At 40.0% G+C, this 13239-nt stretch overlaps 1 protein-coding gene across 1 annotated transcript in view; it reads right to left on the bottom strand.

Annotated features, from left to right (window-relative positions):
- Nucleotides 1-13239, bottom strand: part of Plce1 (phospholipase C epsilon 1) — a 290498-nt gene that overhangs the window by 45436 nt on the left and 231823 nt on the right. Inside the window, exons 14-19 of the mRNA XM_060388995.1 lie at nucleotides 11705-11943; nucleotides 10269-10330; nucleotides 10021-10186; nucleotides 3558-3665; nucleotides 2066-2182; nucleotides 754-912 (exon numbers count right to left, since the gene is read on the bottom strand). Coding sequence (XP_060244978.1) covers nucleotides 754-912; nucleotides 2066-2182; nucleotides 3558-3665; nucleotides 10021-10186; nucleotides 10269-10330; nucleotides 11705-11943 — 851 coding nt within the window. The remainder of the gene's footprint in view (nucleotides 1-753; nucleotides 913-2065; nucleotides 2183-3557; nucleotides 3666-10020; nucleotides 10187-10268; nucleotides 10331-11704; nucleotides 11944-13239) is intronic.

Genomic DNA, 13239 nt, shown 5'->3' with positions numbered 1-13239 from the left:
TAATTAAAAATAATAAATCATTATTAAACTTTAAGCCTTCAACAACACTAAGGTAGGAGGATTGCTGTGAATTCAAGGTCAGCCAGGGGTATCCAGAAAGAACTTGTCTCAAAAAACTTAAGCCAATATAAAATGCATGAGAGGCTGGACATAGTGGCTCACACCTTTGATCCCAACACGAGGGACAATGAGGTAGGAGGATTGGAGTTCTAGGCCAGCTGGGTCATTATCTTTTAAAAAGATAATTTTTTTAAGGCACTGTCTTTAAAAAAATGAGAGGAAAACTATGAGATACTTAAGTTTTCAAAAGCCTTGATGTTTAAGCAAAAAGAATTGGAAGACACTTGCTGGAGGACCCTTGACCCAGCTGTACAGGCTGGAGCTGGAGCACAGAACTCCTGCATGATGTGGCGTGTTGCCATGCTTCTCAGGGCTGTGACCCCAGGCCCCAAGGGCTCTCCCCAAGGAGGACTGCATCAGCTGAAGGCTAAAGGATAACACGTCATCCTGCTTAGAACAAGTTAAACAATGGGGGGGGGGCTTCCATATGGGTACAGTTTACAGATGAAACTCAAAGTCCGAGGGACGAGAAAATCTAAGAGTTAGAGATCCCCAGATCAAGTATATCATTCAAGGGATTGCAATCTTCAAAAGGTGGCTATGCAACGAGTCATCTGAAAAGTCCAGATGACATTAATTTCCTTGTCCCAAGCCCATGGCATATTCCTACCCTGTTTAACTAGAGAGGGGTACCTTTTGCTTCAGGATGTCGACTGGCGTCTGATGGGCCTTGAGCTTCTTGTTTTTAAGGAGCACTTTCCTCCTGAGTTGATCAGGTGATGGAAGCATCGGGTCATCTGAGAAATCGGTCTCAAATAAGAATTTAGCCACCAGCTTTTCTCCAAACACACCCTACAAAGCATAAAGGAAAACACACGGTCAATGCCGTCTACCTCCGCTTGATAAATACATGTGTATTTCCTAAATATACTGGATGGCTCAGCCTAGCTGAGTTGTTTTAGAAATCTCAGGAAAAGGAACTAAAGAAGAGACTGTTTATTCTCTTGGCAGTTTCCCGCTGGAAGGAAGGGATGTGTTCAGGGTGAGGGGGAAGACCTAGGTCAGCTCGTGGAAGGAACCAGCTGCGATGACTTAGGGAAGTGCTCTGGAGGAAAGCAAGCAGAGCTTGGATGAGCAGCTGTGGGTTTTGTGACACAACTAAGAAGTCAGGAGCATAGGAACCTTGGGACAGACAGACGAGATGAAAAGCAACAGGGAGCATTTACTGCAGCCATGGATGAAGACTAGATATTTTCACACGGACTTCAGAGTACTGGTCTCCAAAGCAGAATGTCTCTCTTGAGAAGGTCATGGGGGGAGGGTAGACACAGGATGGTAGATAAGGGTAGAAACTATGGCAATTTTTATTTCTAGCTATTTTAAAGTAAACAACAAGTGTAGGCTAAGGCAATACGAAAAGCCAAAGTTTTGCTGGTATTCACATGGGAGGACTTTTTATGTTAGTGCCCCTCCTTCCGTGAGAGCTCCATTTCTACAAACACTTCTCTCACTGGAGAAGGGGAGGTGTCCTATGCAATAGCTGCTCCTTAATCTGTCTGAATTACATTTCCCTTGTAGAAGGAAGCTTATTATCAACACAGAAAATGTTCCGAAAAGTCTAACTTGCTAACTTGGATCGCTATAATATAGTATGTGTCACAACAATATGTGACTTTCCCTGAAATAGTTTCAGTTTTTTTCCATGCACAACTGCCAGGTGACATCTGGTATTCCAATTGGTAGTATAAGGAGTGTTGGCCAGCTGATCTATCCTCTCCTCCCAAAGCTTCCTGCAAAGGGCCAGGAGGCCAGAAAACAATACCTATATCCTTAAAGATGAAAAGAGGAACCATCCCTGAAAAGCCCAAGCTCTTTGAGCAGCACCAGTTTTTTAGGTCAGTGAAACATGCTTCATGGCTGAAGTCCAACTGTGCTGTGGTCCACATCTGCCTTATACTGACACCACCAACAACTGATAGGTAATAGTGTCGTAGATGAAGCTCACCTTGAAAATTTCTGCCATTTTTCGTTGTTGAGGCAACGAACAGTGGTTCTCAATGGATATGATGATGGGCAGGTCAGAGGTGATGAAGGCACTGCGATCAATGGCTTCCACTACTTCCTGTGAGACCCAAACAATTCATGAGAGTCAGGTGGTGTCTGTTTGGTGTAGTCAGAAGGCTGGTATTGAGCCTTGAAAAGTGCCTTAATTATTGCATGCAGCAGATTCTGGACAAAAGCAGCTTTTAACTTTTGAAAAATATAGGTATCTCTGAGCATGATTCATGGGAGAATAATGCCAGGACCTCTGCAGACAAAGCAATCTATATGGTGCCCAGATCTCACATAAAAATGGCACAGAATTTACATATAATCTCCATACATCTCTCTTCCCATGTACTTCAAATAATCCTAGGTACTTAGAATCCCCAGTGTGAACACACTGTTTCAAAATAATGACAAGAAAAGAGTCTATTTAAATTCACTATAAATAGACCCAATTTTACACCACTTTTAGACCTATAGTTGTATGGTTGAGTCCATGGACACAGAACCTACAGCAAAAGGAGGACCAAATATATTTGTAAGCTAAGAAAGATATTAGCCTCTTTTGTATAAAGATATCAAACTATTCATATTGAGTCTTGTTCCTATACTACAAGAAACAACTATCACTATGTTAAACTGAAAAAAAAAAATCAGTATATACCAAAAAAGAATACTGTCAATAAAAGACATTGTTTTTGTTATAGCATACAATATAATGAAGCCCAAGGCATGTTGAAGCAGTTAATACTGTATTTGAAACAAAAAGGGCACACTCCATAGCTTTTAACATGTGTTGATAAACATAGCCATTCACCAATATACGGTGAAAGAGTTTTATGATTGATAAATAGAAAATAAGTTGAAGAAAAAAATGCATTTTAGCTACTATTCTATATAATTATAATATTCCTTCCAGCCTGGCCACAGCTCAAAGAAAAACGAGGTTGCATAGCTTAAGACCTTCCAAGTGAGGAGTAACTGCATAGCTGAACTAATGGGCTATGCAGAATCTAAAATAATCTAATAATGTCAGTCTTCTGAGAAATTGATCTTCCCAGGCGGAGATGGGTCTCATTACTTTATAATGGCAATTAATTAATTATCTCCTGACACATGATATTTTCCTTTGTCAGTCAAGACAGCAAGATTAATGGTCTTTAATTTCTCTAGGAAGAAAAGATCTGTGCCTTTATTTATCATTATATCATGTGAAATAAATAGCACCAATATCATTATGTTCCAACATGAAGTAACAGTTATTAACATTTTCGTTGAGTAAGGACCTAGTAAGAGCTCTAGATTAAATCCTAGGACAGTGAACCTGTTCACACTCCCGCAGTACCTCAAACACTCAGAGCACAAGAACCTCTGACGGAAGGTATAATTTGGTAGAGCAGGCAACTTAAGCAAAGATAACGGATGCCCCGTGATTTGGTGGAAAGCACTACCTTGAAGGGGATCTTGGTCGTCAGTGTATGTCCATGATAAATAATGGGCATCCCATCATCTCCATCCCAGCAGTCCAACTCTACGCTTCTGCATCCTTGCAAGAGGACCTGTGTGACCAATGAATGAGTCCATCGCAGATGAGTACCGGGAGGGAAAGACTCAGACTGAGCCAAGCACAGTTTATGGCAGTTAGTATATGCATTTATTTATGGATAAAGAAGGTGGACATTAAATAAAATTTAGATATTTGGCATTTTTGCCAAAGGTCACAATTAGTATGGGCTTGGGGATGAAGAGAACAAATCAAGGTAAGAAGAGTGTTTACCAGAAATGAAGATTTTAGAAGGTAAAGTGAGTGTAAGACCATGTCATCTCTATTTTTTTTTCTTTTTAAAAACTATCTTTCATTCTTTGACATGGAACATCTTAGAATTATAGGCCACTCTCTCCATGTTCCTTCAGACCCCTCCCCGGTTTTATTACTCCCTAACTCTGCAACAGAACACCAGCTGCAGTCCACCCTCCCTGCTGCCCTCATCTTCTGTGGGTCCCACAAACAATCCCCTCCTAATTTCCCTCCCTCCACTGCTGGCTGTATCCCACCACCATCCCTACTCCGGCAGGTTCCCCCACCCACCCCGCAGTAAACCACAGGCCATGCCTGCCAAAAAAACAGGTAGGATACCTTCCTTTTCAATGGACAAAAGTAAGTGGAGAAATAATGGAGCTACAGATGCTACAAACCAAAAGGATATAACAGATATTTACAGAACATTTCATTCAAACACAAAAGAATATGCCTTCTACTCTGTACTTCATGGAACGTTCAAAACTGGCCACATACTTGGTCAGAAAGCAAGTCTCAACAGATACAAGAAAACTGAAATAACTCTGAATGTCGTTAGACCAGCATGGATTAAAGCTGGATATCAAGAGCAACAGAAATAACAGAAAATTACAAACTCATGGAAACTGAACAACTCTATACTGAATGAAAAATCGGTCAAGACAGACAGAAATAAAGAAATTTAAGACTTCCTAGAAGTCAATGAAAATGAATACACAGCATGTACAATCTTATGGGACACAATGAAAGTGGTGCAAAGAGGAAAGTTCATAGCACTAAGTGCCTACATAAAAAAATCAGAGAGCACTCACTCATACGAGCAATTTAACAATACATCTGAAATCTTTAGAACAAAAAGAAGTAAGTACACCCAAGAATAGTAGATGGTAGGAAATAATCAACTGAAATCAACGAAAGAAACAAAGAGAACAACACAAAGAATCAATGAAACAAATAGTTGGCTCTTTGAGAAAATTAACAAGATAGACAAACCCCTAACTAAAAGGCAGATAATGAATATTTAATTATAAAATCAGAAATAAAAAGGGAACATAATAACAGACATTGAGAAAATCCAGAGAATCATAGGGACATACTTTAAAAAATCAAAAGAAGAAAATTGATTTTTATGAGGTCACAGTTACACTGATAGCCAAACCACATAAAGAATCAACAAATAGATTACAGATCAATTTCCCTTATTGACATAGATAGAAAAATACTCAGTAAAATCCAAGAATACATCAAAAAGATCATCCGCCATGATTTAGTAGGCTTTTTTTCAGAGATGTAGGGATGCAATGTTTGAAAATCAGTAAATGTATTGCACCAAATAAACAAACTGAAAGAAAAAAAAAAAAACTAGGTGATTAGCTCATTAGATGACGAAAAGGCCTTTGACAAAACCTAACACCCTTTTATGATAAAATTCCTGGAGAGATTAGGATATAAAGGACATAACTAAACATGATAAAGACAATTTACAGCAAGGCTATAGCCAACATCAAATTAAATGAAGAGAAATTCAAGGCAATTTCACTGAAATCAGGAACGAGACAGGGTTATCCACTCTCTCAATATTTATTCAATATAGTACTTGAAGTTTTAGCTAGAGCAATAAGACAACTGAGGAAGATCAAGGAGATACAAATTGGAAAGGAAGAAGCCAAAGTGTTGTTATTTGCAGAAAATATGATAATATACATAAGTAACTCTCAAAATTTTCACCAAGGAACTCCTACAGCTGATAAACACTTTCAGCAAAGTGCCTGGGACAAGATTAACTAATATATATAATAATCTATATACTAATATATATATTAGTGTATATATAGTATATACACTGATATATAATATACTGATATAATATATATAATATATGCTGATATATAATATATATACTGATATATAACATATAGACTGATATAATATATACTCATATATAATATATAGATTAATATATATAACAGTATCCCTCCTATATACAAATGACAAATGGACTGAGAAAGAAATCATGGAAATAACATCTTTCATGGTAGCCTCAAATAGTACAAAATATCTGGGGGGTTAACTAATAAGCTAGTGAAAGACTTGTATGATTAAAAACTTCAAGTCTAAAGAAAGAAATTGAAGAAGATATCAGAAGATAGAAAGACTTCCCATGCTCATGGATTGGTAGGACTAACATAGTAAAAATGGACATCCTACAACTTACAGATTCAACACAATCCCCAACAAAATTCCTAAGGCCAAGCAGGTGCCAGTTATCACTCACACACTGCCCCCTCCCACAAGCCTTGACATGTCTTATCTCAGCCCCTCAGCAGACTGCTGTAAGAACCTGCCAGTGATTCACTCTGGATCTGAGGCTGGAAGCAGGACTCTCACACACTTTTGTGGACTGAGGCTTTCCCCATCTGTTTGGAGCAATCTCATCTTCCCTAGGCTCATCTGTAGACTATCTTTAAAATTATCACATAATGAAAAGGTGATCCTAGATAAGAAGCTGACTATCTGTGATTGAGTTAATAATACAGTGTTATTTGAGAATACAGTAATAATTTCTACTTTACAGTAATCTGTATTGGGATGTCCTGGCCACTAGAGTTTCTGCAACAAAACATAGCGAAATGTGCTATTTTATTTTATTTTTTGAGGTAAGGTCTCTCTAGATAGCCATGGCTGTCCTGGAACTAGCTCACCATGGATACCAGGCTGGTCTCATATTCATGGAGATCTGCCCATTTCTACCATCCAAGTATTGACCACAATGCCTGGCTGTTTAATTTAATTTTTTTATTAATTATTTTTATGTTTATTAATTAGAGTTTATTCACTTTGTATCCCCCCGTAGCTCCCTCCCTCCTCTCCTCCCAATCCCACCTTCCCTCCTTCTTTTCCACCTGTGCCCCTCCCCTAGTCCACTGATAAGGGATGTCCTCCTCCCTGTCCCTCTGATTCTAGTCTATCAGGTCTCATCAGGAGTGGCTGCATTGTCTTCCTCTGTGGCCTGCTAAGGCTGCTCCCCCTCAGGGGGAGGTGATCAAAGAGCAGGGTAATCAGTTCATGTCAGAGACAGTCCCTGTCTCCATTACTATGAACCCACTTGGACACTGAACTGCCATGGGCTACATCTGTGCAGGGGTTCTAGGTTATCACCAGGCATGGTCCTTGGTTGGAATATCAGTCTCAGAAAAGACCACTGTTCCCAGATTTTTTTTGGCTCTGTTGCTCTCCTTGTGGAGCTCCTGTCCTCTCCAGGTCTTACTATCTCCCACTTCTTTCATGAGATTCCCGGCACTCTGCTCAAAGTTTGGCTATGAGTCTCAGCATCTGCCTTGATACCCTGCAGGGTAGAGCCTTTCAGAGGCCCTCTGTGGTAGGCTCCTGTCCTGTTCTCTGTTTTCTCCCTCCTCTGATGTCCATCCTCTTTGCTTTTCTGAATGGGGATTGAGCATCTTAGCCAGAGTCCTTGTTCTTGATTAGCTTCTTTAGGTGTACAGATTTTAGTATGTTTATCCTATATTATATGTCTAATATCCACTTATGAGTGAGTATATACTGTGTGTGTCTTTCTGCTTCTGGGATACCTCACTCAGGACGATCTTTTCCAGTTCCCACCATTTACCTGCAATTTTCATGATCTCCTTTTAATTTTATTTTAAATGTATGAATGTTTTGCCTGCATGTGTGTATGCACATGACTGGTGCCTGAAGAGGCCAGAAGAGGGCACCGGATCCCCTGGAACTGGAGTTACACTAGGTTGTGAGCTACTGTGTGAGTGCTGAGATTCGAACCTGGGTTCTCCTGGAAGAGTAGCCAGTGCACTTAACTGCTGAGCCATCTCTCCAGCCCCTTTTAATATTTTTTAATGCAAGAGTCTAGATAAATTCTTCCCACTACATGCTGTAGTTAGTGACCTACCTATAATCCCAAGACACCCCCCCCCCCAAAAAAAAATCCCAAGCCCATCAGCTTTGGTTGGCAGCCATGTGTGTACGGCACATTGTCTTGGCCTGAAAAGAGCTGTGAAGTCAGTATGTTAGCAACGCGAGACTGCTTCCTCTCTGACTAAGAGTGGTCAGCAACTGGTAGTAGGGTTTTCAAGTGAAAAGGTTCCAGATATTTCCTAGAGTTTGCACAACCTGGTATTTCCATATTAGGGTATAAAAGGAAAACCAGGGCTGGAAATTCCAGGTAAGGAGGAGAAACAGGGCTTGTTTCTGTTTTCCCTCTGCTCAGCAGAGAAGCCATGGGAAGTAACTGAGAGGGCCAAGGTAGAGCATAAGAGGATTAGAAGTGAAGCAAAGGGGATCTGAGCATGGTCTAATCACATGTGCAAGTCTATGTGAAGGCCTTTGTGCCTTATTCAAAAGCTGAGGTAATCTCTGCTTGGGGCATAATGAGGAGCTTAAAAAAATTCTTGAAGTTAAACAATGAATTGGAAACCAAAGCTCAGAAATGGTTCTTGATTGTTTTTCTGTGCTGAATGGACACAGAGTACATAGATACACACAGATGTTAGAGATATAGAACTACTATGTGCATGTGTATATACATATAAAATATAGAGATTGGATCCCATGGAAGAGCAGCCACAACAAAACCAGAGGTCATGAGTTCAATTCTTAGTAACCACATGGTGGCTTATAACCACCTATAATGTAATCTGATGCTCTCTTCTGACATGCAGGCATACATGCAGATAGAGCACATAAAATAAATAAGCAAATCTTTTTTAAAAAAGAAAGAAATATTTAAAAATATATAGAGCAATTCAGACATAAATATATATATTTCCTAAAGAACAACAGATTTTAAACTTAAATTTTACACTTATTTATTTAGTATGTGTGTGTGCACATACGAATGCAGGCACTCTCTCTTACCGCCATGTGAGTTCCAGGGATTGAACTCAGCCATCAGGTTTGATGGCAAGTGCCTTAACTCACTGAACTATCTCATTGATTCCATAAACAGTTTTCAACTTCAGAGCTCCTTGTGCAAATAAATGGCCAGTGTGTGAAGCACATGAAAGACTGGTCAGCAGTGTCTTAGCAGAGCTGTGCCAAGGTAAAGCCCCTTCTAGCTGTGGCTTACTCATCTCTTTATAAGCAGCTGAGGGCCCCTGACAATGGCCTACTTCAAAAATTCCTACTCTAAGGACACATGTTCTTTAGAACTAGGAGATTAAAACACACATTCTGTGCTAAACAACATTGTGTGTGTGTGTGTGTGTGTGTGTGCGTGTGTGTGTGTGTGTGAGGGGAACCTGTGTCATAATTTACCATGAATACTGGACCAATCTGGAGAACAAAGGAATCTCACTGCTGGGGTTGTATGATTACAATATAATTGAGTTTTGTACCCACAAGCACAAAAAGCACACACATACAATCCCTGGACATAACCTGGCTCTTTCTGATCTCTGGTAGGAGTTGAGGAAGTAGGCAGCAGAAGAGGAAGCTGCAGACAGTGTAACAGAGAGAGACATGCAAAAATGCCTGAGATCTGGCTGGTCAGGTCAAAGGGTGGACTTTTCCAACTCCAGCGAGCCCACTGTTTCCCAGAACATTCCCATGAATTCCAGGCTGGAGGAAAGCGCCGACAGCCTGTGCAGCTTTCTCTTTAGTTGGTTGCCATAGGGATGGATTGACTGTCTAACAAATGGCAAAGCAAAACAAAACAAACAACATTTTGGGATTAGCGCGGTAAGAAATAAGAGTTTCTACTACAGTGTATTGATTTATTTAGCATTTAGTAAATGATTGGATAGCTTTCCCATGGGAAAATTTAATTTTTGCAGGAGCAGAGCTGACGAAAGATCTAAAAGCTACAGATCTCAAACAAACACTTTGCCTTTTCTTTGCCTACAACGAATAGTGAGTGTAGACCGAGGGGAAAACAAACAAACAAGCAAACAAACAAAAAGGCAGAGAGAAGCATAGGAAACAACCACGATATGTATAGCCTTTTCCCTACAGCTGAGGGCTCTTCATATTCACATCACAGTTTAGAAGCTCTTCAAAGGAATCTGGACTCAGGCTTTTGTGGTTTGGGGGTTACGAGATAAGAATACTTCGTGAGTGCCGTATTCAAGCAACGTTCTCTGTACCTGGCTGTAGAGCTCCACCGATGATTCTCCCTTGAGCTGATGACCTGTGAGGTAGGTGTTGTGTGAAGATTCAATGTAATAGTAGGAGAGGGGTAGCTGCAGTTCTTTCTTGTTCTCCCTCGACTCATCATTTTTGGAGGCGAAATTATCTTTATCCATCAGAAACCTAGATGAAACACATTTTCTTAAGGCAGCGTAAGGGTACCGCATGCTCTTAAGCGATGTGCAAAGGTGATGCGAAGTGTTACCTTGCAAACCCTTCAAATGACATTAGGCCCTGATGACACATGCTGATGCTAGGCTCGAACTTCTGCAAGAGATTAAAAAAAGGGTTTTTAGGCAAAGGAAACGAAGAAGGGAGAAATAATACCACATAATTTTTTAAAAAGCTGTTCTGTTTTCATTAGGAAACGTTTAAACCAAATATTTAAACTAATTTAGTTATGTAGTGGTAAAATGTAGTTTTTAGTCCAAAAGAAAATATTTATTATATGTGAGTTTATTATACCAAGTGTATTTATTTAAGAGAAAGAGGGAGCAAGAGAATAGAATAAGGCTGATTTATATTAAACACAGTACACCCATTAATTGAGGTGAAGATGAGGATAATAATGGCAACCACTTTCTAGCAGTGGGAGGTGGGATGAGATAGATGAGTTGCTACCAAACATACACTCAGTCGACTCACAGTGAACCCTCAATGTTGGCATTGTTAGGGCTAAGTCAATGGCTCCCCAGCCTTCTCCCAATCAGATTAAGCTAATTCTGAGGCATGTGACTCTTGACACAGTAAAGTTTCACTCTCTATAGCTACCACCCTCTAAACAGCTACATCCTCTTGCCTGGGCTACTGGGATAGTTTCTGCCTTCCCCCAGTCTCCATCCTTCATCAGCACAGTTCATTTCCAAATGGGTTCACAGTGACCTCTTCAAGAATAAATCATGCACCCTCCTGCTCAAAATTTCCTAAAGCTTCCAGTTTCACATGGACAGAAGTCAACCTCCATCTGTCCTGTGGTCTACAAGTCCTAGGCAAGCTGGTCTTTGGATACCCACCTGAAATCTCATCTGTCAGTCCCGCTTGGCTCTGACCACACTAGCTTTTTGATGCTCCTCATAAATCCCCAACTCATAAGCTAACTGCTTATGCTTTTCTGAGAATTCCCTTCCCTCTAAATTTCAATTGACTTAGTTACTCAGAGCTCAGCCCAAAGGTGCCCTCTCCAGCTCAGCCTTCCTTACCCTGTTTCCTTACTCACACTGTTTCCTTATTCTGCTCAATTAAAAAAAAATCTCACTCTTGAAATTACATATATTTGTTTATTGTTTGTCTTATACACCAGAATGTAAGCTGCCTAGAAAAATGAAACTTTATCCAATACTGTATTCATGGCTCCTGGAACATGGATGCAGAATAGGAGCTAACAAGTAACACAGTGAAAATCTAGACGGCTGTATGTGTTAGAACAGCAAGAAGGAATTGGGCACACATTCCTTATAATTTGAGTCAGAGATGCCCTAGGACCTATGTTAATTATATGATAAATAAGAATACCTATGGACCTGACCTTAAAAGAAACTCTATTTCTACCTGTGGCATGAAGGCTGTGGGAAGAAGTTTAGATGGAGTAAAAGGCTTAACACCAAATTATGAGAGCAGCCAGGGCCATGCCATGTATGATACCTGGATGATGCTGAGGATTTCATCATATGTGCAGTGTTCTCCTTGGCAATTCACCAGGAAGTCATTGAGCTGGAGTATGCCAACCCCAAATATGCCCAGGGATGTGCTCTCAATCCCGGTGCCATTAGTCACAATGCTTGCAGCGGCAATAGCATCAGATATTTGCCTCTGATTGTCAGAAAGCTGCTGTTTGCTCTTGATGAACAGCCCCAAGTCTGAGACGTTTCTGGTCAGCAAATCTGAAACACAGCCACCCGCAGACCATGGATTATTTGGAAGCTTCTTTGACAGAGTTCATCTAGAGATAATGGTGTTGTGGAGTCAATGCCCCGGCAAAGCTCTCCTCTGTACAAACAAAGTGCCAAACTCAGTGAGTATCCTGGCTTCCCAGGGTAGAGGGAAAACAAAATGAATTAATGAATGAACAAAAGAACCTAGGGGCTGGAAGAATGCTCAGCCTGGCCTCAGACTCACAGAGCTCCACCTGCTTTTGCCTCCTGGGCCCTGGGAATTAAAGGTGTGCATCACCACGTCTAGCACAAGTTCAGATTAAAAAAATTAAAAGAATATTTATGTGTGGGGAGATGGGGGAGACATGTACATATGAGTGAAGGTGCCCTTGGGGGCCAGAGGTGTCAGAAAACCTAGGCCCAGAGTTACAGATGGTTGTGAACCACACGATGTGGGTGCTGGAAACTGAACTCAGGTCTTCTGGAGGGGCAGCAAGTATTTTCAACTGTTGAGCCATCTCTCTAATCCTGATTGTTTTAAAAAAATATTAACTGTTTTATGCTTTTTTTTTTTTTGGAAGAAGCAGAGTAAATGTAATCTTAAAGCTTTTCTGTATATTCAATCTGTGATTATGAGTGTCTATCTATAGATTTTGCACCATTACCATTTTGAAATTCAGTTCAGCAAGTGATCAAAGAGAATAACTGCTGGATGCTATGTTGAGTATATTTAGTTTATGCAAGAAGCCACCATACTGTCATTTTACATTAATTTTTAATTTAATTTTGTCATTTTACATTTTAACCAGAAGTATTCTGAGGCTCTCATTGCTTCTAATTCATAGGAACTTGGTAGGTCTGGTTATTTCAATTTTAGCCATTTGGGAAGACAATGTGACAATTTCTTATAAAGTAAAACAGAGACTTAACACACAATCTACCACACAATCTCAGGTACTTAGCCAAAATGTTACAAAACATATCTCCGCACAAAAGTATGCACACAAATGTTGGTAGCACCATATCCATACAATGAAATAATATCCAATTTAAAAATAAATTAGCCACTGAGTTGCAAAAAACAAAAAGAAAGAAAAAGAAAAACCAGCCAAACAGAGGCAATGTAAATGCACTTTGCTTTGTGAAAAGAGTCATCCCAAAAGGCTACATAGTGTAAGATTCCAATGATATCATATGTCCTAAAAAAGACAAAGTTATGGAAATATTAACAAAATTGGCAGCCAAGTTACATGCAAGGAAGTTTAGACGAAAAGGTGGGACAGAGGAGATTTCCAGGGCAGCAAA

This window comes from Meriones unguiculatus, chromosome 1, assembly GCF_030254825.1.
Source record: "Meriones unguiculatus strain TT.TT164.6M chromosome 1, Bangor_MerUng_6.1, whole genome shotgun sequence".
Taxonomy (NCBI): Eukaryota; Metazoa; Chordata; class Mammalia; order Rodentia; family Muridae; genus Meriones; species Meriones unguiculatus.
The sequence above is the reverse complement of the archived record's forward strand: the minus strand, read 5'-3'. Positions and strand labels throughout refer to the sequence as shown.